Source organism: Falco rusticolus, chromosome 3 (assembly GCF_015220075.1).
Source record: "Falco rusticolus isolate bFalRus1 chromosome 3, bFalRus1.pri, whole genome shotgun sequence".
In the NCBI taxonomy this organism is placed as follows: Eukaryota; Metazoa; Chordata; class Aves; order Falconiformes; family Falconidae; genus Falco; species Falco rusticolus.
This window is the reverse complement of record NC_051189.1, coordinates 45,529,958-45,557,765: the sequence shown is the minus strand read 5'-3', so window position 1 is coordinate 45,557,765 and position 27,808 is coordinate 45,529,958. Positions and strand designations below refer to the sequence as shown.

The following is a 27,808-nucleotide window of genomic DNA, read 5'->3' as shown; positions in this document are numbered from 1 at the left end:
GGATGTCTCCTTGGAGCTGACACTTGCAAGAAAGTTATGTTTGTCTTTTTAAAGTGATGTAAAGGTGCCCACATTTGTTTTGATGGAAGTGTTCCATAACCGTCCCCCCCAAAAAAATAGTACATGCAAAAATAGCAAATCAAAAAGCAACACAACCGATTTTGTCTCTTTGGTCTCTGCAGTGTTATTACCCATGGGAATGTCATTTTCACAGGCTACAGTTACAGGAATGGCATCTGATAAAATACAGTAGGCTGCAATCCAGAATTAAATTCCACATTCAGATTGTCGTTCCTGGCCCTACATACCTAGGCTCATAAAGAAAACTTGTATTTTTTCCAAGTGGGAGACATATCTCTAGTTTTAATCTTCTGATTTTGCAGCAAAGGCACCTAGAGCTGCACACGCTCATCTAAAATATGGAGAGAGATATTCCCACAGCAGTCAGAAAAAAAATTCCTCAGAATTGCTTAATGGATACTGAAATATGTTACCATTTGATTTTTAATCTAGGTACATACAGTAACAGAAAGAGGCCCAGGGCTAGCTGTATGGCTCAGCAGTCTCTTTGACTGTAGAGCATGAAAAAGACACTGATGACATATTAGAGGCTTAGGGGAAAGGATTCAGTCTTTCTGGCATGCAGGGGAAAGATCACAGGCCAAATTCAGCTCTAGCACAAACAGTGAGACTCGATGGAGATCACTGGAAATTGCAGCCGTGTGCACCAGGCCTAGATTTGACCTTGCAGGCTTGATGCTTGCAGCTTACAGGAGCAAGGCTGCACGTTTTATCAGAACCACATTGGATGAAACTTAGGCACAAAAAAAATGACATTAAACACATGATTTATGTGGTGATTATTTGCACTTGCTGGTATTCTTCTTTAAAAAAAAATAAGATTGTGAGCTGGAATGGAGCATAATAATTGGGCCTAAATCCAGTTTTGTGCGCAAATGATTTAAAGCCATGTTCCTATCAGGCTCAAATATATGGATAAAGGGTGGGGAAGAAGAATAAGTAGAAAATTAAGGCAATCATTTATGCATGTTGCTGCAGCAGTACTTGGAATCTGGGGTGCTTTTGGCCCAGCTCCTTTCAAGTGCAACAAGAAGGCGAAGTGCAGTTAAAGTCAACGCTCTTAACTTGGCAGCCACGTGCGGTATTTATCTGGAAGCTGTGTCCATTTCATGTAGCAAATGGATATTAGCAATTCACCCTGAGCAGAGGGGTGTCTGATGTTCCCCATGACTTCAGTGCTCCTGGGAGGCTGAGGAAGACCAAGCTGCCAGGTGGGCTGGTAAGGGGGCCAGCAGACAATAGCCTGTATTACCCTATACAGAGTAAGATGCAGCAGCTCCTGTGGTGACCTCCATTAATTTTATTTTTTTTGTGGCACAGGGGAAGGTTTCCCATCCCCAGTGCACAGCACAGTCCTGCTCAGCTCAGCTCTAGGGGGGGAAGAGGGAAGCACTAGGTGCCAAAAGTCCTGCAGCAAGAATGCATGGCAAACAGGGGGCCTGCCACTGCCCGCTTCTGAAGTCAGTGGAAGTTAAGGGGTTTAGCATCTGGCTCTGTGGAAATCAAGGCAAAACAACAATCTGAAGATACAAATTTACATATGTACATACATATACATAGACATAAGTTTGCATTTGCGTGTACGCCTGCCTATTCTTGGCCCATTCATGTTCCAGCTCATTAAGCTTGCAGAGGAAGGGAGAAGGAGCAGACACCTGGGTGAGGGCCAGTTGTTTTAAATTCTTGATGCACCTGTCTAAAGGTGCAAAGGGTAGAGTGCAATTTCATTACAGAAATTTTTCAAGATAAACAGCTGATCTCCCAAACAAGCCTAAGATGCAACACTAGGGAAAGTGACTTTGCTGGTGCAAGTAGGTGGGAGGGGAGGTGTAAGGTTGCTGTCTGTGGTGCCTATTCCTGAATCCATTTTCCTTTAACACACTTTGGCAGTGGGCATTCACAGTTGTGCCTTCACTTCCTATTCTCATTTACAAAAATAAAAGTTAAATTTAAATCTTGCATGGTTGTTTATCTACTAAACTGAAGATACATTCTCATCCCCTTACAGGTGTGTTAAAGCTATTCCTTGGAGATTGCGTGAAGATAGCAATTTAAAAAAGGTCTTTTTTAGTGGGGGGAACAAGAGGTAGGATAAAAAATACCTGCATGAGTATACGAGCATGAATAAGGGTGAACAAACTGTAAATTTATATTTTCAAAATGCTACTGACTATCTTGACCTGATGGTCTGCGTATTCTCTGGAGCTGTTTTGGCAGCCACACTGCAGTCCCCTGAGCTGTCTCACGTCCTGGCCACCTCACAGGCACAGCCACGCAACAAGAATGCAATGGCCTTTCCACCCATGGGATGAGCTCATTTGTCACATCAGGCAATGGGACAGCAACATGGCATCACACCCCAGGAGGGAGGAGGAGCTAGGTTAGGTTTTCCCGGAGGCCAGGCAGAGCGAAGGCCTCTTGAAACACTGATCTTGGATCCATTTAGATGTGACTTGTGGTGTCTCATGTCATGACAGAAGCTTTGGAGACATGAAGGGTTGGCCAGCATTACTTATAAACTTTCTTCTGATCTACCTGATTCATCCCAGCACTGGACAATGTGCTGCTACATCTAAAACTTCCCTGTAATCAAAAGAGAGACTTACAAAACACTGTTGTTTTTCATCCCCAGATCAGTCTGGGTTATTTTTAGTGACCAAAATAGAAACCCTTGAAAGCTTATGGGTTACAGTGAAAAGGTTAACTGCATCACAAATGGTGACACTAATGCACAAGGACTTCAGTTTACTTAAGTATTGGTAACATACAATCCAAGTTCCATCAGATGTTATAGAATAAGCTGCAGCTTTTATCTAGCGGGTCTTTGAGCACCAATGAGGAGTAAATGATTTGATTTTGTGAGCTCCGAGGATTTGTCAGTTGCCTCATAAGTATAATTCTGGCTCTTCATATTCCTGCTGCTTCTAATTTAGCAGGACAGGCTCATAATTGAAGCAAATTAACTATTTACACTTGCCACTTCTACCAGGGGAAGAGGACACATCAGCAGGAAAGAATGAGTGGGAAATTAAATTCTTCCCACTTGTGTCAGATCTGCCCTTATATAAACACATTAACAGTAATTTCATGAGGCGTCAAACATAGGAATAAATACTGAGGGATAAAATAATGAGGTGTTGCTATTGAGCTGAACTGTTGCATCTAATATTACTGTGCATGAATTATGCAGCCTGAAAGAAGGCATATGTTACAGCACTCAAACAGTTGTTTCACCTGCTTCTTCCGATCATTAAGTTTTGGGTCCCCTAGGTGAATCCATCCTTCTTCCAGCTGTAAGGCCAGTGCAACATTTAAGTAAACACACAGAAAGACATACACACATAGACACATATATGCACACTAAGCTGTTCATAGGAGGCCAGATTTGTTCCTGCTAGAATTCCAGTTAAGTCACTGAAAAGTTACACCAGAGATTAATTTTGTTGAATGTTGAATAGACATTCAGTTCCATTTTTAGAATAATAGCACATTTATTAAGGTCTTTGGCTGAAGTTTTAAAGTTACATTAATGTAAACAAGAACATTTTGTTTGTAATTTGCCACATCTATTACAGCTTTACTAGGACTCCAATTAGAAACTTAAGGTTCATTTAGTACATGCACATCTGGTACTGATTTAAAATGACTTTCCTTTTTCATTTAAGGACAGAAAAATGACCTAAGTAGCCTTTTTACCCAGTTTGAACCAGCATTCTGTCTGAAAGCCAGAGACCTGACCATTTAGCATACTGAACTCTCTTTCCTGGGGGCTGTTTTTCTCCCCTTTGCAGTAAAAATGTGTGCAAAGGGCGAATATGTACATAAATAAGCTATAAACCCAGGATGCACAGAAGTATAGTACTGACTAAGGAGAAAACAGTGTTTGTGATCCTAAGAGAAGAACTAGAAAAGCCACTGAATATACTCCCTGTGCTATGGCTACAGCACTGAGGAGAATGCACCTCAACATACTACGGCTACAGCTGCTTTTCATTCACAAGTTTATTAAACTGAACAGTTTCAGAAAACATTTACAGTGAAAAATGAAGGAAAACACACAGTCCCTGCTTCTGATCATGTCTAATTATTGTACCAAATTCAGAATTTGAGAAGAAACTATGACAAAGTCCACCATGACCACTAATGTCCCTTTAATTTCTAGACTCCTCTGTGTAGATAGATTTGGACAAAAAAAACACAGGCACACAGCAGCACTGTTTGAAAATGGCCCTTGTGCACTAAGCTATAGCATACAACCCAAAAATGCAAATGTCTTCATATGGTAAAATGAGAGTGGAAGTACACTAGCACCTCCTTTAATCTAACAAGTTGCAGTATTCTCACAGTAAGACCATCTGAGTGTGATCCATTTCATGCATAACTTCCCCCTAAATTCAGTAAGGAACTCCCTATCATCTAGTTCACAATAACATTTCCTTTTTTGTCATTCAAATCCTGTTTTCTCAAACAACATTTTTCTAGTTTCTTCAGTTTGAAAAACATACGTGATTCTTGTACAAACCCTTTCAAGCTACACTCTAATATGTCAGGTTATCAAAATTTTGTTGCAAAGACTTGGACATACATATACTGCCCTTAGGTCATTGCTGTACTGAGTTTCAGTACCTTTATTTATTCTATGGTCAATCTTCAGGAATAAACAAGAATTCTATGCATTTCAGAAAAAGCTGGCTCAGGTCATGGGAACAAAGAAGATTTCATTTTGGCATGAAGACATGAAGTTATTCTTCTTTCTCAATAGCTGCATTATGTTCTACTTTCTGATTCATTTGTATTTACTATTTTAATAGTAAAAGGAGTTCCAATTCAGAAAACATAATTTGGAAACATAATTCTATTTAAATTCCAGAATAAGCATTAGCCTCCAAAACATAAAAGACAGAAGCTTTATGATAATTGAATCCTTTTCAGCAAGTAGAATTCATCAATAAAATATTCCTCTAATGATGTTATTGTTTCTTTATTTAACTATTTTTGAATTTCTGAAGCTTCTTCCATGCCAAATTCCAAATGCTACATTAATCATTTGTATTTTTAGAGTCCAATTTTCCTAGCAGATACATAGGTTTCCTAACAGTTACTGATGCTCTGGATCTGAAAAATTAGGGCTTTAAAATACAGACTATCTAGTCAGTTAAGATGTCTTGTAATCATTACTTTGTACTATTAGATCCCTAATGGAATAAAGAATGAGTTTAAATTTATTCTAGAAAATAGGATTGCCAATTTTTTTAAAATAAGGACTATCTTTTATCCTTTTTGTACAGTGCTAGATTAGAAAGGGCCTGGGCCTGGAGTTTTAACAATGTACTTAATAGATGATAATGAATAGGCAAAATGAGTCAAAGAGCGACAAAGATATGCTAACCCAAACTCTTGGAATAATTGGCTTAAAAATCTAGTTGCAGCCATTTTTTCAAGGATGTGTCATTTGGATTCCATAACACATCATTCTGCTGTGTTCCAACTTAAATTAAGGACAACAGAGATAAAGAAAATAAATTTTGTTCTGCTGTTCTAGGGTAGGACTTACTCAATTATTGCTTTCAACCACAAATACGAAATCCAAGTATAGCTGGAAATTTAGGGTTTTATGCACTTTTCTTAAACAGAACTCTATGGAAAGACTTCATTTTTCTGCTGGTACCACTAACATGACAAGCTCAAAGGAAATGTGTGTTTTATAGTCTTTTAGCTTTATACCCATTACATGGTCTTGGGACTTTTATTCATGAAGTCAAGTTTTGTGTTGTAAGCAGAGCAAACACTATGGAAGGAAAAACTGCAACAGCCACAAATTAAGGGTCATTATGAAAAATGGTTGAGGAAACCAAGCACAAGTTTGCCTAAATAAATAATTTTTGCTTGGTTTCATCACTAGAGAGATGTAAGATTCACTAGAGAGACAGGGTCCTGAGAAGTCCAGGCCTTTCATCATTTCAGAAAAATTTGGATCCACAATCCCACGGATAAGCAAGATGGGTCCAAGATACAGATGTAACTACGTGGAGCACTCCTGAGATATATGTTTGGAGGTCCAGATTTCAACCCAGGGAGTGATTCAGGGCAAAGACCTTTCTTTGCAGTAGGAATCAATTTAGGCCAGATGCCACAGTCTATAGTTTCTCAGCTTTGGCCAGAGGTCCTGGCAAAGCACAGTGGGGACAGCAGGCTGCTTCCTACACGTTTGGGCAGTCTGTTGAGCAGTGGCTGTTCCTGGTGTGGCTCAGCACTGTCCCTCCTGCTGGCTGGCAGGTACACGGGACAACAAGGTATGGCATCAAACCCTCTTGCATGTGAATTTAACCACAAGCATAGTCCCTATTTTTTCTGAGTCAAAAGTGAACACCCATTATCATGGTCCCAAAAAGTAAAGTTTGACTATGACAAAACTGTGGTACTGGGAGGTCTAAACAGCCTGTCAGATCTGGGACGTAACTTCAGCCTTTGCTGGACATACTAAAAAGGGGAGAAGAAAGAAAGAACACAACAAAATAAACCCAATGTGCTAAACCAAGTGACTTCTCTGATCCCTGCGTTTAGAAAGTTACCTTTCCTCCAGCTAAACCTTCCAAATGTTGACCTTGTTCAATGGTGGATACTAGATGAATAAGAATTTTTTTTTTAGCTAGTTAGTCAATGAGTACCAAATCTTGAATCTTATTACACTGATATCTTTAACAGGGATCAAGATGTACCACCTACGCCATCCAGTTATTAGCAAAGTAAAATTTTTAAGCCTAAATGGTTTTACCTACCAAAAAATCACATTAAAATTTTCCTTTTAATTCTTAGCCTTATTAAGTATAATTTTGTAATAATAATATGCTCAGTGTGAATGAATGAGATGTGCTTTTGTCCCAGTACTTTTCTTCTTTCTGTGCTGGCATCATCTCCCACCCAGGTCTCCTGCAGCCAGTATAACTCTCACTCAGCATATCCTTTCCCTCCATATCTGTTTATTTCTTAAAGTTCTCATTTATTTATCTACCCAATCCATCCTGTTCACAGTTAGTAAAAATGCAACCAATAACAATAGAAAAGCAATGGTATCCAATAGCAAGGATGAATGGTATTTGCCAACCATCACCACATGAAAATGATGAGTTTCCAGAGTTGCCCACTTTTACATAACATCTGACTGACTTGGAGGGGTTTCTGCAAAGGTTCAGATCCAGCTCTGCTGGCCTCATTGCAGAACCAAGGCCTTTCCATGGGAGATGGAAGTAACTATGGGATGTGTTTTCCAGAGCCCACATGTATGCTGGAGGATACCCCAGAACAATGTCGATTTTCCAGGGTTCGTGCTAGGTCTCTCTGAGTCAACACATCTCTTAACTCTTTTCAGAAAAGCCAGGTGGGTTAGGGAGAAGATGTGAGTCCAGCTCCCCTTCTGGCATTGTGGGGCAGAGAAACATCTGCAACTGGGAGCTTGGATATATGTCACGTCCCACTGCACAGATACAATTTTTGGCAGCAAGGTCCTCTTACACACATTGTCATAGACAGGGCAATACCATCATAAAGTCTTGGGCCCACCAATTTTGGCATAAAACAATCCAAAATAGAATCCTAAAGCTTGTGCCACACTGCAAAACTAAAAAAAACCCCACCACTTTTAGTGGTTTAATACAGAAGAAATGAAACGATACTCTCCTTATCTCAGTCTCTTTAATTCAGATGCCTGAGATGGCACATATTCAGTTTTCATCCTGGCAAACAAAAGAAGCTGCCTACAGTGTTTAAGATGACCCTGATAACATTTTCCTGAAACAAAGCCTCTGAGCTACAGCACAATTTGTACCTGTTTTTGTTCTTCTCCTAAGCCGTCCCACATTGAAGCTACAATTTTAGAGACTTCACCAAAAGTAGCATTGGGGTTTTGGCCCTTGATGGCTGCTTGAGTGTCTCGAAAGAATAATGCATAGGCAGACACAGGCTTCTGTGGCTCATTTGGGTCCTTCTTCTTCTTCTTTTTGGGAGTTTTGGGTTTCTTTCCCATATCTGAAGCAGGTCTCTTCTCTCCACCATTGACCTGTAACATAAAATTAGAAAAGTACTATTAAAAAAGCCAATTTAATTCAGTCCATCCATTGTTACAGCTTCTGTGATACAAAGATTTTGGAATTTGTAAGCAAAAATGGAATTTTAGTTGCCATCTTTGATAATTCAAATGTTGACACCATCTGCCTTAGTCACATGTATAAAATTCATTATTTCAGATTATGTAACTTTTTCCCTCAAAGTGCTTTATATTTTCCTTTCATGTAATTGCTATAATCTCATTTATAGTTCATCTGTTCATCTTTACACCTTCTCTAAGTTTCATTGCTAACGGCTATAACATGCATATGACTAAATTCAAATGAAATTAGTTTTATTATAGCCTGACCACCAGTTCAACCACATGAACCACCTGCAGACAGCAGGAACACTGCAACTGGCGGTACACCTTCCAGGGAATTTGAAGAGAATCTGACTGTAAATAAAATTATTAAAGTTATAGACATTCCCCTACACACTTTCTAATTAAAATCTGAAGAACCAAAGCTTTCTCAATGCAGACAGTTTAGACCCCTTTCGAGGATCAGTTCTGATCCATCTGGATTTAGTTGCATAGTTTTTTCCTCTGCTCATGTGAAAGCAAATGGTTTGAGGAAAGGAGTGAAAAAGGAATGGTATATGAAGGAAAGTGCATGTGCATTATTTGTGCATCACCTGAAAAAAACCTGCACATGATCATTTATGCAAATTTGTTAAATGCAACTTCGCTTTTCCACTGAATAGCTCAGAGACCCTGATCACCAAAGCATCCTACCTTCCTAGGTGACTTACAAGCACATAAAGGAACACTGTCCTGATTCTTCAACAGATTGGAGCTCCACAGCAAAGCAGCTTCTCTTGATATGATCATTTAATTCTCTATACCTGTAGTAATGTGTGACTACGAGAGGATTCAAAGGCTTTTTTCTCTTGTTGACATGGCCAGAGTAATACACATCATAAGCATTTTGAAGTATGAGAAGTTCAATAGCATGAAAAGTATGCTCTAGGCTAAGGATCTAGTAGGCATGACTTTTATCACATCCTTGTATTATTATTTTTTAATAATGCATATCAAGTGACACAGAACACTGATGTTCAAATCAGTGCAACTGCATGAGGAAAATGGCTGGAAATTCTCATTTTGAGCAAAAATCTGTTTTTTTTTTCAATACACACCACTTTGTGGTGTCCAGCAGGGCCCAGGTGACTACAATGAACAACCTGGATCTCTGTGGCTTACTAAGCACAGCAGTAAAGTGATGACCCCAATTTGAAAACAAAGTTGGTTGTTTCTTTACCATTATGCTACCATAGATGCATCTTTAATACAAGGTTAATGGACATGGAGCCTATTGGCAGCATTTGGAAAATATGGAAAAACAGAAGCAGTGTGCTCCCATTACAAAGTTATCCAACTTTTAGTCTCTTGCTATTATTTCATTCTACAGGGTACACAAAACTACCAGTTAAATGGTAATTAACTAGGCTTCCTAGTTAATTTGGCAATACCAGTCTAAATTCTAGACAGTTCTGTGCAAAGTCCATGAACAAGGAGGCTTGACAACAATGTGGACTATAGTTAAAATTTTGCCTCTATTATTTACTGAAGTTTTCCTCTTTTCAGAGTGACAAATGAGATTTAAAAGTTCTCTGCATATTAGGATAGTAGATTACTTAACCTACCCTTAAACCAGGTGATATGCTGCAGAAACTTGTTTAAGAAGTCTTCTGGTAAGCTGTTCTGAGAACAGCTCTAAAATCTTATTCTCCGACCTGAATGATCAAGAGACTTCAAAAGCCTACTGTTAAAAAAGAGTACTCACAGGGGAAATTCTGTTTGTCTTATATGAAAATAAAAAGAATACCCGAATTCCAGTACTAATAACCTTGCAAATGGGTGAGATGATGGCCTACCTTATGCTCCCATCAGTCTATCAGCTTCATAGACTCCACTTCTAACCACCAAAGCAAAGACAGATGGGAAATAAAATAAAAACCATATATATTCTGCTAGGCATAGACTTGTGCCTCAAAATCCCTGGAGGTGTAGTTAGCTCATGGTAATCCACCTCCTGTCATGGCTTATTGCTTAATTATCGTGATGTATTTAACTTATTTATCACAAGAAAGCAATAATCTTTCACTTTAAAAAAGTGTACATTAACCATGTTGCACACATAATAGATCACAAGAATATCTAGTGTAGGATTTAAAACTATCAAGTAAGGCACATCGTTGATATCTAAATGCCCCTTGAGAAGCTGGAAAATGTCTATAAGCATATTTTAAATAAACTGCAATAGTACCAAAGCCTTTAATGGAGCTAGGAGAGCTGTTTTATGCACACTATCTTGCAGTAATCGCTGTAGTTTAAAATAGATTTTAATCAAGCACCATCTGCATAATAGGCTGAACAGACAACATAGAATTCTACTTATAACTCTTATCATATAAAGTAAATATTGTAAAACCTCTACCACATAAAGAGAATATGCTGCAGCAATTCCTTAGTAATTGTGTTTCCGTTAGTTAATTGTTGCTACTTGCAGTCCTCTCACTATCATCCCTCTAAAATGCATTATTTGAAATTCTCTCATAAGTGAAATTCAAATGAGTATGTAAGAAAACCCTGTTATCCATCTATGAAGAAATACATATTTGCAAACCAGTAATGCTTCCAGCAGCTCACTATTATGCTTGGCAATAACCGAATACATGTTTAAGGATCCAACAGTATGAATTATGGCAAGAATTATGTAAATGTAATATTCCAGTGTTGAGATGGTCAGAATAAAGTATGTGGTAAGTGGCCACTTTGTTTAGAATGTTTTTATAGTTACTTAAAACTATTGATCTTGAAGTTTTCTCTTTTTTCTTCTAACCATAGTTCCACATATTTGATTAAAAGAATAAAGGAGACTTAGGGATGTACACCACTTGCAGAAAAAATATCTTTGATCTGAGACTACATTTCATACTTCCACAGACCTAGCAGCTTTCTGACTGTATATACTGTATATTATGCTAATGTTGTCACTGATCTTATGGTCGAGCAACCTCAGCTGTCTTGCTTTTAGAGCAACAGTGTGTAAGGCAACTGAGCCCTCTATAAAGCAGCACCTTTCTTTTTTTTGTACAAGGGAATATATGACTTTTAAAGTCCAAAAGGCCTATATGAAAGAGCCTTTATGTGAATGAGTATTGCCAAAAAATATTTAGTAGCTGCTGCCATTAGTTCTGTGTATGTTGGACAAGGCTTACAACAATTTGAATATTTACCATACGATGAACATCCAAGAAGCTCAGTGCATGAACAATTACATCAGTTTGTAAAGTTTCCTTATGACTGGCATTTGGAAAATGTACATTAAGCTGAAATGGTAATTTCCTCCATGCATGAAAATCAGTCATTCACTAGGGATACAATTATATTTCTAGTCCAAATGTATGTAACGTACACATTTGTTCATACCTTTCTATAAATTCATCAAAGTCATCCTCTTTCTATAAATTCATGCAAACATGAACAGGACACTGAGATTTTTGTATTTTTTTCTCTAGATAGAAATAGGTATAGTTGTTAGGGACTTCTCTATCAAATCTGCTGTCAAAGGCTTCTTTCACACATAAGGCTGGGTGTTCAGCTGGCATAAACTAAGGGAGATCATCTGACACTGAGGTGATTTTCCCTTTCAAAATGTACTTTGTCTTTTCGATCAATGTTGGTACACGGGCAAACATCTTCTCCTGCTGGTTCAATAGGGAGAATGTCACTGTTGCTGTTAATAACATGGCGAATTCAAAGGGAGCTGTTTTTCACACAGTCCTTACGGCAGGAACATAGAATCATAGAATAGTTTGGGTTGGAAGGGACCTTAAAGAACATCTCAGTGACTTCATGAAGCTGCTCAAACGTGTGAGCTCCAGCAGCTACTACATGACTGCAACATGTTAATTCTACTGAAGGACTAACTAGTGAGCTCTGGCCCTAATCTATTAAGTAATACCACACATCTACATAAAAGTTTATAAAACAAAGAGAAAACTGCAAATTTAGCAAAGTTACATTCAGGTAAAAGACAGAGGTTCCCACAAGAGATGGAACGGCTGCTCTATCTCTTCCTGGCCCCGTCCAGTACCTTCTTTCACTGGGAAGAACATTTCTGGAGTGAGAAGGACCCTCACAGGCCCCTCTGAGAGAATGTAATACTGTTGTGCCTGGGGAGAAAGACTGCACTGAAAGCTGGTTTGTTCTAAATATTTGCATCCATGCATTGGCAGCTTCCAGGAAGAGCAACATGACAGAAAGATACACAGCAGAGGAGTTTCACTAAGTTCTTATGCTGATTATTCAAACCCTGTTGTCTTCTATGGAGGGAACTACAGCAGAACCGCTGCGTTGGATCAGGCATGCCAGCCCACTCATGGTCTTTGATGGTGGCCAACTTCAGGCATTTTCATGAAGACCCAAGACATCCCATAGAAGACAGGTATGGCATAATATGCCCCCACCAAGCTTACAGTTTAAACCCTACTAGCTGAAGACAAATTTAAGCACTCTGTCATTATTAACGAAATTTAATAGTCTTTACAACTTTTCTCTTAGCAGAGAAATGATTATTATTGAATTTTCAGGCAATGTATCAATTTCAGCACACCAAATTTAATTTTGTGTTGTGTCTTGTGCCTTTTTTCATTTTTTTCTGCTTAGATGGATCATGAGAGAATTTTAAAGAGAGGTTTCTAAAATAACATGGCCTGTTAAAAAGTTGAACACTATGTAAACTGGCTTACACAAAAAAAGGGCTAGGCTTTACTTGGTCTGCAGTGCTTAGTATTTCTTTATTGAAAACATTAGCTTCAGATGAGTACTGTCTGCACAAAACCACATCTGTAGGTTTTTTCTAGCACAAAGTGTTGCAGTGAAAAAGTACAAGAAAAATGTAGGCTAAATAACTGAAATATTGGTTAGAAGCAGAAAGGACACCTTAATTATTTGAGTGGATGTTTTCTCCAGAAGTTTAGAGCATCTTGCACACTCCCACCAATATATGTAAAAATATTAGCAAAGCAACAGGAGTAGGAAATAAATTATTCTGAAAAAGTAAAAGCTGCCTGGAATTATTTTTACATAGCTGTATTCTAAAGTCTCCCTCAGTAAGAAAGTGCTCATTTAAAATGTATGAATTATTCAGTAATTTTTAAAACCTAAAGTTTGTGAAATCACAGGAAAGTCCTGAAATAAAACTTTTGAATCAGAATTTATTCAAAATGTAGTAGAACATATGTCTCCAATTACATGATTATTTTATAGCTTGAGGCATGAAAAACAATATAATATGAAAACAAATCAGACTTACATTTCTTGACTGGATTATACTTCCTCAGTGACTCACTATATGTTTTCTTCACATTTCTTGTAAGTCTGCAACTTTCCCCCACAAAATATGGCCATTGTACACACTACACTACAGGACTGCTCTAACACGACAGCTATTTTGCAGTGACCTTAACACAGAGCTAGAGGTTCTCAATTTCAATATGCTCTATTCCTGGTTTATGGGATGACTTTGTGCTAAGTTCCAGGTTTTTTTGTGTCTCAGCTTTTGCGTTTGCAAAATTAAAATAATATACTTGTGTATTTTTTGGGTGGTTTTCAGGATTTTATGAGGTTTGGGAGGTTTTTGCATGCCAAACCTGCTATATAAATTGACATTTATCTTTTAAAGTAATTTATTATGTAAATGCATTATCACTTCATGCCTGTACCAACACTAAAAGGAAACTTAAATATGTCATGATGGAGTGTCGGCACCTCTCAAAGTATATATGCATAATGGGTCTTCAAGGTTTTCAAGGTAAGGCTTTTACAGTTCGTAGAGGATCTTTCTGTTCTGATTGCTATGGTGTTCTATTTACTCATCCTGTGACCAAGTAGCAAAGACTAGCATATTGTACAGACTGTTCATACTTTTTATAGCAGTAACTTGATCTTTAACTGGGAACAAACATCCCTTCTATGCAAGTGAGAATACTCAACCTTTATCTTAAAGACCTAAAGGAATGGCTATCCTTTGAGTGTTTTACAGAATTCCAGTTTGCTCTCATGAAGAGGAATGATGTCCTTTACTCAAGCTATGTGAAGAAATGACTGGAAATTATAAGTTCTGTATTCATAACCCTTTATTCACTTCAGTCAACCATGCATAATGTATAAAGTATCACCTTAATAATTGTGGCCATACGATTCATTTAGCAGGTCCTAAAATATCCACCATTTACATAGTAATCCTAGCATCTAAGCCTACCTTAGAGCTATCTTCTCCTTCATCTTCATGGACTGAACTGGATGGTGAAGGGGTTGCAGATTTGCTTCCAGGTGGAGAGGGCGAGTTGTGAGGAACACTGTTTCCACCCATATTCAAACCAAGCTGTGCACTGAGCTGGGACTGGTTAATAGTAGTCAGCTGCCCATGCTGCATCATTCCTGGCTGCCTAATATCTGCAGGTTGAACCCTTGGCCTCATGGTTGCCATCTGAGGATGGGAACTATACTGGGCTCCTTCTGTATTCCGTAAATCTTGCATCTACAAGAGGAAAAAAACTGTATTAAGCATATCACTAATAAAGAGTTCTGTTCCTTAGACCTCGATTGGCCTGATTTGCTATATAAGGCTTAAAAGAAATGGCAAATACTTCAATAAACATGTAAATACTGGAAATAAACAGAGTAAGGATATGATTGACATTTGCATAACACTGATGGTTATAAACTATTCGGGCTTTAGCCTCAGCCCATGGGAATAGCAAAAAGCAATGAAAGCTTGTTTCTTTACAGGGGGAACAAAAGGGCACTGCTTTTTGTAACTGCATGTAGAGTATTTCAGAAATGCTAACAAACAGGGACAGGTTTGCACTCTGAAGTTCAGAAATTGATCAAAACATGAATATCCTAAAAATTCAAAACAATTTCCAGATCCTACTTTTCTTCTTAGGATTTTTTTGTGTGTAAGCTTTGAATTTGGGAGCTGCAGTTTTCAGAACTTGAACATCTACTATTAGGTCCAAATCTATTTTGCCTGGTGTTGCCCAACGAGATACTGGAATTTTCAGGATTCAAACGAATGAGAAGAAGGATGCATTGATAGACTGATTAAATGATTTCTGAGTTGATTTGCTGCTAGGACATATATGAACGGAAAGCTTGGAAATCGTGGGATTGACAAATGAATCCATTGTGCTATGTGGGTCACCGCTTCTTAGCATTAACAAGACATACTATTTTAATGCAAGCAACAAATTCAGTCTCTGCAAGGATAAGAATTAAAAGCACTGGAGGATGAAACTCCTTTCTTGTCCAGAGGTCAAATGCACCATACACACACTACAGCAGATTGCCTTTAACATCTTTTCAGTATACTCACACAGAAACATGACAAATAGCAAAGAGTATTAGGGAGAAGCTCAGATTTAAGCTAAGGTGTTCTGTGGGTGATTTAAAATTGAAGTGTCAATTCAGAGCTGAAATGAAATAGATATAGTTGTCTCTCTGTGCATCAGACAAACATGCCGTACGTATCGAGGGGAATCTGACAGGAAGTACCATTGTGTAAGTTCCATTATGAAAAGGACATGCGTTAATGGTTCAATATATTAACATAACCACATTTATTCTACTGACAGTCTTTGTTAGACATGTCATCTGAATTGTCTAAAGATCACTCAGATTTTTTTTACAAAGTTTTTATAGCTTGTGACTTCTATAACCTCTCTCTCTCTCATACACACACTCCTATACATCACAGCAATCTGTAAGATACCTTTCAACGGGTAACACACAGAAAAAGAAAAGATAAACCTGTAACTTCACCTTTTCTCTTACTATTGATAGCATAAAAATATATCAATTTTAGGGACATAGTTTATGAGCTTGGGGATTGATTTTTGTAAAGCTGACTGGCTGGCAGTAAATCAAACTAATAATACCATTAGTTATGGCATACTTACCACTTTACATGTATGTGTGTCTCTGAAAAGCATTTGAAATGGATTCTGACAATGTGACATCACAATTATACCTGTATTTATATTGCTTTAGAAATTAATAGCTTTTGGTAAAAAAGGGTTGTCGATACAAACATGTTCAAGTTCATTTATTGACTACTAAAGCACCAGAGGAATAGAGACAGCACAGTGTATGAGATCAATCAAAGGCTGAAATTTGAATCCTGGCAAACATTTATATTTTTAAAGATTGCTACTGACTTCTTGTTCCCTTCCCTCCAGTATCATCTCCCCTCCTTGCCAAACATATTAGCCTTGAAAGCTATCATTATCTCTGCTTCTGGCAGACAACCCACATCAAAACGGTTGTGCCAGGGACGCTGTAACTGCTGCTCAGCCGTTTTGCTCTGGATCCAGCTGTTGAGCTGGGCAGCAGCTGGGGAAGGGGGAATGGGAGTGTGGGCTGTCCCGGGCCCTCTCAGCCAGTGCTGGGTGAGTGGGCAGTGGGTGGAAATTCACCCAGTCCCTTGCGTGCTGGGGAGAGGGAGGCAGAACCCTTCCAAAAGCCCTCCCTTCACCCCATCTGTGGCGCTTGAGCCTCAGCGTGGGTGTGTGTCCTCCCCACGGTGCCCACCACCCAGCAGGGGCCGAGCCCACGCTGCCCCACTTGCAAATGCCTTGTGCTTTCGTGGGGTAGCACCATGATGGGGCTGGAAATAAACTCCCTCATGAAAAGCTGAACAAGGAAGACCACTTTTTAATAAGAATATGCATCCTAATGATTTTATGAACTGTAGAAAGGAAACAAGCACAATTTGAAACTCCTGACAACTCTTATTTAGAATGAACTTGCAGAGTATCTTCCTCTGAAAGCAGGGCAAAGGTTATAATTTTAATTACTCTTCCACAAGTAAAATATAATACAGTTGCTATTATTCAAATTATCTCTCCTTTATTAAAAACTCTTTATATGAACTTCAAATATTATCAGATAGATACTACAGAACATTGTGGTTTTTGTCTTTAAAAAATATATATTTTTAAACAGTCTGTGATTCACTTTTAGCCCTGTCACAGAACATTCTCTGTTTTCAGATAACATGACACCAGCTGGACAGTACGGGATGTATCCACATACACAACACATGTATGTGTCTGTGTGTATATATATATTTGCCAGACAACCCTTCACTAGTGAAATTCTGAGGACTGCAAAATGAGGTAGTGCAGTAGAAAAAACCCAGTATTTCCCTTTTCACATGAATTCAACTTGTCTTCTGAATTTTTAAATCAGATGAATACCAGGCTACTTTTACAAAACCAAGTGAGGTTTTGTAAAAGTTTACTTTGCTTACGGCAAGTAAGTTTGTTTAACAGTACATGTTGCCTTTTAGATACTAAGCTGGAAACCCTCACCTAAGGGACCTGCCTGCAGAGAACATACCAGTGCAAGTCCATTGCACAGAGCTATGGCCCTCACCAAGGAGGATCCACATCTGCAGACGAGGTTTCTGGCTCACCTCTCTGCCACGCACTGCAGAGCCTGTCTTCCCTCATCCTGTCCCTTCCTAGTGAAAAAAAGGGATTGTCTAAGAAAATGGAAACTGCTTATCCCTTGAATAAGAACAGGCAACTAACCATGTAACTATGAAAAGCTATGAGATTACACCATGGAAAACATGTGATGATGAACCTTCAGGTTCCTGAAGGATCAACAAACCAAGAACTGTTCCATCTTCCCTGTTGGGTTCAAGAACAGTCCCACTCATGAAAACCACATACTTGGGTCATTGCTGTCGTGTGACAGTACACTCCCGTTTCAAACACCGTCACTACCTGTCTCTGCAGGAGCAGTGGCACTATCAAGGCACACTCTCTGTCAACATGCAGAGTATGACTAATTTCTTCTAAACTACTTCAAAATCAGAAGCTTCTTATTTCTTGTTCCTCCAGATGGAGTTTTACAAAACCCACCAATGTGTAGCTGTGCTGGAGCCATATTCACTATGCAGAAGCAATATTGCGAACACACTCCTGCTGAATGCAAAGCTGAATACAAATCCTGCTGGGTGGCAGAGCGCCAAATGGAAGAACAAAGTTAAAGAGTTTGAGTGTTACAAAGGATAGGGACAGTCTTAAACTGATGCCTTCAATGGTCTCTCTGATGAGGTAATAATGATAATATCTGGCACTTTAATATCAGTCTCCATCTGTCAGTTCCAGGATGTTTCACAACTTGGGTTATATTCAGCTTTAGAACATGATTGGTTTTATTTTGGTTTTACTAAAGGGGAAGCTATGATACATTTCTTTTCATGGCTATTTTTTTTTTCTGTTTGCATTTTGCTTATAAGCAGAAGCTGAGCATCCACCCATGTGTTTGACATAGTAAAAGCTACTAATTCTGAGGTGTATACCAATAACTGTTACGACACGTTTAGTGGAAAAACAGTACGGGGCTGTCTGGCTGAAAAAAAGCTCCTAATGCCCTGCTCAAAGCTTCTAAGGTAGTAAGAATAAAAAGCTAAAGTGCTTGAAACATCAGACCATCATTCTCCCCATCAGCTTAAAGCAAAACCAAAGCAAAGCATGCAATGCAGAATACAGTGATATCATCCCTGCACAGAAACATCTTACTGCAGGACAATGTGAATACAGTATCCTAATCACAGAAAATAGTGCTAGAAGGAACCTCAAAAGGTTATTTAGTCCAACATCTATCTCACAGCAGGATTAGCTATACCTAAATCATTCTGACAGATGTTTGTCTAACCTCTTCATAACCTCCCTAGGCAATTCTTGTGCTTAACTATCCTTACAGTGGAAAGGGCTTTTTTCTGTAATGTCTCACCTAAATCTCCTTTGTTGTAATTTAAACCTACTACTTTTTGCTTTGCTCCCAGTGGACATGCGGAATGTTTTTCTCCTTTACAGAAAAGTTGTACACACTAGAAGGGTATTATGAATTTCCTTTCAGTTTTTTCTTCTTTAGACCAAACAACTAAACCCAAAGATTGAAAGACTTTTTTCATATGCTGTGTTTTCTACACCTCTGATCATTCTTCCTCCTATCCTCTGGACTATGTCCAATAGTTCTTCATCTTTCTTGAAATATTGTGCCCCAAAGTTCACAAAATACAGATATTCTTATCTGACACAGCATTCAGATAGAACCCTTACTCTCTCACAGGATATAGTGTGTAGCCTAAACCCCCCCTAATTATCTGTCTTTTCGATACAAGCTGGTTAACACATGCAAGATGTAGAAAGAGCCACACTGCAGGACTCAACTAACATCCCAGAAGGTGGCATTAGGAAGGAAATAATTTTTGTCTGAGAAGCATTGGGCAGGTGGTTTCAAAAGGAGTGTGCTGTTAGCAAAATACATTATTTTTGTTATAATTAAGAACTGTGATGCAACATCTCTCTGAAAAGCTGTAAAAGTCCAAATTGTCCCTCCCTATTTAAATTCATTTATAATAAATGTTATCATTACATCAAAGAACAAAGACAGGTTGCCTTAATAGATCGAAGTAAATACAACAGGTCTAAGTATATGCAAGAAACACTGGGGATTACACACCGGTGATGAAAACATTAAAACATAAGAAAAAATACACAGGTCTTACTCACTGAAGCAAGTGGAGAATACATATCTCACTACCCTGGGCAAACTCGTATCAAGGCACAGCAGGCATTATTTCTATTACCCCATCAGGTCTTACAAGGTTTTTTGCTTAGTTTTCTACTAGCTGAGAGTTCTTATGAACATTTCTGATGGACACTGTGGAAGGTTGACAGTTCTTTGCTCCTTGTCTAAGCAGTCAAGGTAAGTCAGAGAGCAATAGCTTTTCATACTGTAAGAAGCTATATTTGAATCAATTAATTAAAAAAAAATATTGGGAGAAAACCCCAGGGGATCTTAAGTGTTATCCATAAAGATAACCACAGTGTGCTTCCTTCTTCACTGGTGTCACCCAACGGAGTCACCATGTAGGCATTGCAGACATTCTTTGGTAGGCAGAAGGTGTTTCTGTTATTAGTCATATTCTCACTCATATTCCCAGGTCAACTTGTGTCACTACCTGTACCATGTTAAATTTGAATGTTTGTTAGTTCCCAAATTATGCCACATTAAAAGGTAGCACTAGCCTCAGTTGTGCCAACCTCCTGAAAAGGTTAGAAATTTTACTGTTTTAATTTAGGTGTTTTAATTGCCTTCCACCATAAGCCAATGCACATCTGCAAGATGTTTTAGAGTGACACAGAGATGCTCATTAAAAAGAGAGAAAAAAAAATGGAATTCCTACATAATCACTTGACTCTCCAAGTCAAGGTTTCAAAAGAGAAGAAAAGATAAAATTAAGTTGCCAGACAGGTTTGTGAGAGCTGGCACACAGAGAAGGAATTGTGTTTGTGAGACCACATCCACCACTTATGATCAAAATAAACACTTGTGAAACCAAAAAACCCCTCATAATTCTTTTAAATGATTGAAAATGCAAGCAATATTAATCACACAATCAATCACAGCTAGGTTTAAACATAAAAGTGTGTAAAAATACAGAAATGCCCATGCAGTTACTCAGTGCATGTTGGTGGTTAAGATCCTAGATTAATAGCAACGGAATCTAAAGCAAACCATGCAGTTTCATGTGTTGGTTTCCAACATGGTGATGCTATTCAGTGAGATAACCTAAAACTCAAGATAACTTGAATATCTGCATTTGTACACCAGAGAAAAGCCAAAAGTGACCCCAATATTTAGAAGGCTGAAATCTGACAAGAAGTTTGGATTCTCTGATTAGAGTGGATAAAACTGGTAACTGTCATGTATGTCCTGTTATGAACGAAGGCTGATCAAACCCCAAGACCCACGTGCTATCAGATGTTTGTTTCCATTCAGTTAAAGCAGAAATCATATCTGCAAGCACGTCTTCTCTTAGCACATATATAAGAGAATGAGTGCTAAAGAAAGATCTGTTATGAGAGTTAAGGTTACTCTAAAATGACCACAGAGAACCATTCAAAACACATTAAAAGGAATAACTCAAAGCACCACTGAGCAGAGGAAGGGATGTGTGTTTTCATCATCTCATTTTTATAATTCTCTTCTGTATCAGCTAACTGCATAATGAAAGACTAAGTTTTCAAGTGGGTGTTTGGGGAATATTTTAGTGTTGTACACAAGTGTATTTTATATACTACGCCCAGTGCGTTTTCAGGATAAAATGAAAGGATCATTCAAAATTTCTGTTGATTAGGAAAACAGTTTTAAAATTAAAAAGCAGAAACCTCATATGTAAAAAGAACCCCAAACTAAAAAAACCATCCCACCAACCTATTAAATTTACTACTCTAATCTTTTCAAAATCATTCTGTTAAAAATTAAACCACTTCAGGTTGTTTTATATAGTACTGGTTCTGTAAGTGATCTTCAGCTCTTTTAAAACAATTATATACTCAAAATTCAACTGCAAAATTTTATAGCATGATCATATAATGACAAGAATGCAGCAATATACAGTTTCTATATTTCTCGGTACACAGTTAATTTGGGGACTATTAACATTCTTTTCTACTTTATGTTTTAATATCCTTTGAGTCACACAGGGCCTAGGTCTCAAAACTAATCATAAAAAACTACCAACTGCTATTTACTCTAATATAATAACCCTTTATTTAAAACAACATCCAATAAATTTCATTATAAGAAGTTATTAAAAGGGTTAAAAACCTATTAAATGTCAAAGAATTTGCCTGACTCAAACTTCTAATAAAGAAACAGAATAGGCTTTCTTTCTGAATTATTTAAATCTTTACTGACTGTGCACTGAACCATGAAATTAGAAAAGTGTTATTAGAAGTGTTCTCTGGTTTTTATAAAAGTTGTAGCATAGAATATATCAAACCACAGTCTTTAACTAGACTAGTTAAAGAAATAGGTTTTTAATCCTGAATACATGGTTTTCACTGATATAAAGGGTCATAATTAAAAGTCTGGCCTGGAAGCTGAAGATAATAAAATTATTATTACAGGAGCATACATGTTCATTTGGTATATTCTGGATGCATGTTTCCATTTTAATTTGGACACATATCTTCAATTTTGTTTGATCTTGCAAAGTCCACTAATTTGGACCCTCTCAGCAAACAATTAAGCTTTTAATAGTGACTCATTTTAAAGAATTAATGGTGAATAAGTTGCGTTATCTTTTTCTCTTTTTTAAAGTGTCTAACGCTTAACAGCAGGTATAGGTTGACAGCAGACAAATGAAATCTAGGAGATACAAGTCAAATATTCTAGCACACATCTCCCGATAACAGTATTATCCCTTCACTGCTTTTTCGCAAATAACAACAGAACCATTTTCTATTTCACCAGTTATTTACATAAGGAAAACAATCATGCATTTCACATTTATTTTAGTGATGCTAAAGAATTCCTGAGTCAGCAGTATATTCACAGGTTCACTCAAACACACCTGAATCAATAGCTTTTCATCAAAAGAAACGAAGTCAGAAAGACACTCGAGAGAGACGATATTGTCTCCCCTTCTTTTAGACAATAAAAGTAGAAGAATCCAAGGAACATGAAGCGATTAAGTCTAGGAATACAAACTAGATCCTTGGAAATGCTGTGAGCAGTGTGAAGCTGTGCTTGCTGTAGGGCAGGAGGGAAAAGGGGATGCAGGCAGCTACTGTCATCTTTGCAGTGCTTTGCTCCTGTGACTGACCAACAACACAGTAGCCAGTGTGAGATTGCTGTACCTTTGCTGGCTTCTGCTCTATTCTATTCTATCCTGTTCTATTCTGTTCTGTTGCATTCTTTACTGTGATGTTCACCACAACAGTATCAAACCAACCTCCTGCAGTGAGCTGGGCACGACTATTAGCTGTCACATGATGCTCCCTCTACCCACTTTAACAGACAAAGGTACCCAGACCACACCATCCATCTCTCCCTACCACAAAGTAAAGGAAGTTGTATTGGATACATTTATATTATTTAATTGTTATTTATCAATAACTTTTATTAATATAAAGCAGTCTGGAAAGTCTTTCTTGAATCAGTGTCACCCTCCAGCAGATGATTTGTAAATTTTCCAACAGATTTGCCAAGAGAGGATCTGGCCACATGAGAGCAGAGAGGGCTAAGTACAGTGCAGGGACAGCAAAGTTGTTATAGTTGTGTATCTCTCAGTGATGTCAGTGTATCTGCCACTGAATTTTGTCAGACATATTTTAAATATTTTATATGGTAGTGTTAATATTTAGAAGATTGGGTGACTAAGCTTTTAAATAAATAAATTTCTGATGAGATATTCATATTCATCACATTCAAAAGAAAGTGCAGCTTGCATAGTATTTAAAAAATGTTTAATTTGAAATTGGAAATATTAGAATTAGACTGAGATATTTAAATAAAGGTATTTAAGGATGTTTACACTTAGTAAAGAAAAACATGTGACTTAACTACAGTATTTATCATGTTAAGACTTGAATCCAGGCAAATTATTTGGGTATGCCAATATTTGTATGGTTAGGGCAGCACAAATGCAGTCATTTACTAAACTTGATCGGTGTGAAAGTCTTTGAGGAAGATGTTGAGAGCTTGAATGACCAAGTAACCCTTTGAATTCTAGTCCACTCAGGCTCTTATATTGTTTTAACAAGCTTAGTTTCAGTAAGGGATGGCTGCCCAAGCAGAAGCTACTAGACCTACACTCATTAACGACAGATAAAACAGGGAAAAGTACTGAAAGGTGAAACAGAAGGTGTAAGAGCTATAACCACAGATCATTCATAGTGACTCCATGCTGTATATCATGTTAGTTCATGCTCTGCCTCAGTGTTCATCTCCTCTTCAAAAAGCTCAACCCTAGATTTGCAATGCTGCATTATTTCCATGCACATCAACAAATTCTGGAACTTGATGGTGAATTTTGGTCTGCCTTTCTCACCATACACACTATGTGAAGTTAAAGGACAATGAAAGGTCAGTTCTTTCTAGTTGGCAAGTTTGGTCAAAAAAAATCTATGAGTCAGTATCTTATATAAAGAAAAAAGGTTTTCAGATGTGACTCATCTGAAATGCATGTCTGGCTAATTTGTGTCCTTCTGTGCCACCTTTAGTTCCTCTTTATCTCAGTAACTGTTGCATTTGCCTACCCCAATGAAGGTTTTGCTGCTCATCGAGTCTAATATCTTACCTGAAAAGCCATGTTCCCCAGGTTCAATGACAGGAGATATGCCTAAGTGCAGGGGATGTCCATGTGGGTAAAAGACAGCAAATTCCTTCTGGTTAGGATATCACACTAAACCAACTGTGGCACATGAAAAGTTGGTGCAATACTGGAGTGTCTTTTGTCTCCTAACTGTACAGGAAAACTCTGTAGGATCCGAACTGCATCTTATTTCAGTCCCAAGAAATACCAATTCCCTCACAAAGCTGCACTCTTCTGCTGCATCAGCTAGAACGAGAGATATTTGAAACATTGATTTAATTTAATCTGAATATGCTACTTCACTGTAAAAGGCATTTGCAAGGGAGCAGAGGCTGTTTCCAGTGTTGTCCAGCTGTTTAGGCACTGCACAGAAATAAAGGGCAGAAGGACCTCAAATGAAAATCTCTGTCCCCCAGAAGGTACAGAAAGGACTAAAACCTGAGACCGCTACATGCTGTAATCGTCTCATTACCCTCATTAGGCTTATGAGGCTTCCTGCTGTTCCACACAAACCTTGTTTCTGTTCCAATGTGATAAAAAAGTTGGATCATTGCAACTCAGGTACTGCAGGCAGATCTAGTCTGCAATTGTCCTTATTCTCCTACTTGAGCACTGTGATGAGGAACATCCTAGAAATTATTCCTGAAGCTGTAGTGTCCTGTTTGGGGTTGTGTTTTACAAATGGTGTTGTGAGTAAAACAAAATCTTCTACAGAATTAATAGTAAACCTAGTCTGAACATGAGTAAGTTTAGGAATGACTGGATTAGGGACGCTCAACTGGCTCAGAGTCCTGAAGGCTTATTAATAAAACAACACCACCGTTTAAGCAAACTATTTTGCTAGCCATTTCAGTCTCAGGTGGAAACAGTGGTGCTTTGCTAGCTCTTGCATTCCCATAAATAACAGTTGTACTAAGCCAAACAAACCTTCCTGTAAGTCCCAGCCACCCTGGTACTAATATGCATAGAATTATGATTGTGCATTATCCCTTGATTAACACTGATGTGCGTTTTCTGAAAACTAAAGTCATCTGGGTTTTGGGTATGCATTTTGTGGATTTCTGGACTCTGCTTATTTTCCTTGACAAAGAAGAACATCTTTTTCCTGGCTGATAGCAGTAGCCCTGTCACGGTTTGACCCCAGAAGGCAATTAAGTACCACATTGCCACTCACCCACTCCCCACACTGCCCCGGTGGGATGGGGAAGAGAATCAGAAAAGGTAAAATCCACGGGTTGAGATAAGAACAGTTTAATAATTGAAATAAAGTAAAAGACACTGCTACTACTACTGATAATGAAAAGGGAGATAACAAAGAGAGAAAGAGGAATAAAACTCAAGAAAAAAGCAACACAATTGCTCACCACCTGCTGACTGATGCCCAGCCAGTCCCTGAGCCACAACAGGCTCCCTCCAGCCAACTCCCCCCAGTTTAGATACTGAGCATGACGTTCTGTGGTACGGAATATCCCTTTGGCTAGTTTGGGCCAGTTGTCCTGGTTATGCTCCCTCCCAGCTCCTTGTGCACCTGCCCACTGGCAGAGCATGGGAAACTGAAGAGTCCTTGATTTAGGGTAAGCACTACTTAGCAACAACCAAAACATCAGTGTGTTGTCAACATTGTTCTCCTACTAAATCCAAAACACAGCGCTGTACCATGCTACTGGGAAGAAAATTAATTCTATCCCAGCTGAAATCAAGACAAGCCCCCCCAAAAATCCAGATCCCACAGGATTCTACTTTTTATTAAGTACAAAATCATAACAAAACCCATGATTTAGATTAATAAAAATGAGTTGGATGGTTTAAATTAAATTAGTGAAAGGATCTTTTACCAAATCTTCTTGTTGCTGTGTTGCAGCACCGTAAATTCTCAGCATGAGTAATGACACTAATGGAAGTTGAAACAAAAGGTCTGCAGAATGTTTAACTCAGATTGTTTTTCATACATTTGATCTTGTTATCAAGTGATAAACTTACTGGTATTTGTAAGTATATAGTCATAATTTTCCCTGCAATATAAACCTAATGCCATAGTCAAATATTGTGGATTTTGTAAATGTTAAGTACATGTGTTACTGCTAGGCAAGCCATTTTTTGTAAGTTATGAAAAATATGCTTGGCTCTCAGGGAAAAAGCGATTTAATGATATGCTAATAAGTCCATCATTCTTCTGTATTGTATTATTTACAATTTTGTCTCTAAAAGCTATTTAACATCTCTAGTGTAATTATCCATCTGCAGCTTGCCAAGTCCAATATTATAATTCTGAAACAAGAAAAGTCTCAATTATTTTATTTTCAACTATGCAGAAGATGAACAGATATCCAGCAGTCTCAAAAGATTAAGATCAGTAAATCTATTTTGCTTAGTGTCCCTTATATTAGCATGTGACAGAAGACCTTCCTGAGAACCTTCTTTTTAATTTAAGAATATATCTTTATTTTCCTGGTTTTGATATTTCTATATGTTGGATACCTTCCTTAATAAAGCCTGATCAACTTTCCAAAACAATTTAAGAGAAAAAAGCAAACCCCCTAATTTCTTGAAAAGGAATACTTTGGGCAATCACAACTTGTGATTTCTTTTTAAACTCATTATTTAGTCTACTCCTTCTGATCATAAAGCCTCTTATTGTCCCATTCATCTTTAGAATAAAGCAGCGACATCGGGTTGGCCAAGAAAATGTCCTTTTTCCTTTATCTTACAAACCTGTACTTTCAACATTGTCAAGCAGCAACCAGTAACTGGGGAAATGATTATTTATGACCACATATACAGTGATTTCACTCTATTCCTGCATGCCAGGGAAGCATACCGGAATCTGGGATAACAATGTGTTGTGATATAATACTTGCTTTGCATATGCTGACATAGATGGTAGCAAACCTCAAGGTACATCACCTGTTCTGTATAGAAACTACAGCAATACAGAAACATTTTATAATGAAATTTAGGGAGGAAACAATTGCCTTCTGCAAGGGAAAAGAAAAATGACTAAAGAAATTTACAGAACATGAGCTCAGGACATTAAAATAACCAACCATGAAATACAAGAACTTTCAAGCTTTGGAAAAGATGTCTTCATGGTGAAGAATGAGAAGGATACATAGTTAACACAGCAGATTAATGAAAGACCACAAAGTTGGGCTTTAGAGAGAATTTTTCAAGCTAGAGAAGGCTGTAACCACTGTGCATTCACAGTGATGCTGTCCAGAGAGAAGACAACCTTTCAAAGAAATGGCCCCGGTGTTTTCTCAGCATAGTCTCACAAGTCTTTTGGTGTTTAAGTGCTTTAGTCTGGATAAATAGTTGAATAATTTTAAAGAAAATCTGAAGTTCTCTAGGATTTTTTCCCCTTCCCTTTCTTCTTGGATGAGGGTCTAGCCATATTAATCTACTTCTAACTCCTACTTGGGACTATCTAA

General features: G+C 38.0%; 1 protein-coding gene across 2 annotated transcripts in view; it reads right to left on the bottom strand.

The window, feature by feature from the left end:
- The window catches only part of TOX (thymocyte selection associated high mobility group box), a 224,629-nt gene that overhangs the window by 30,361 nt on the left and 166,460 nt on the right, over window positions 1-27,808 (bottom strand). For both annotated transcript variants that reach the window (XM_037381844.1, XM_037381843.1), the window contains exons 4-5: window positions 14,457-14,735; window positions 7,907-8,137 (exon numbers count right to left, since the gene is read on the bottom strand). In XM_037381844.1, coding sequence (XP_037237741.1) covers window positions 7,907-8,137; window positions 14,457-14,735 — 510 coding nt within the window. The remainder of the gene's footprint in view (window positions 1-7,906; window positions 8,138-14,456; window positions 14,736-27,808) is intronic.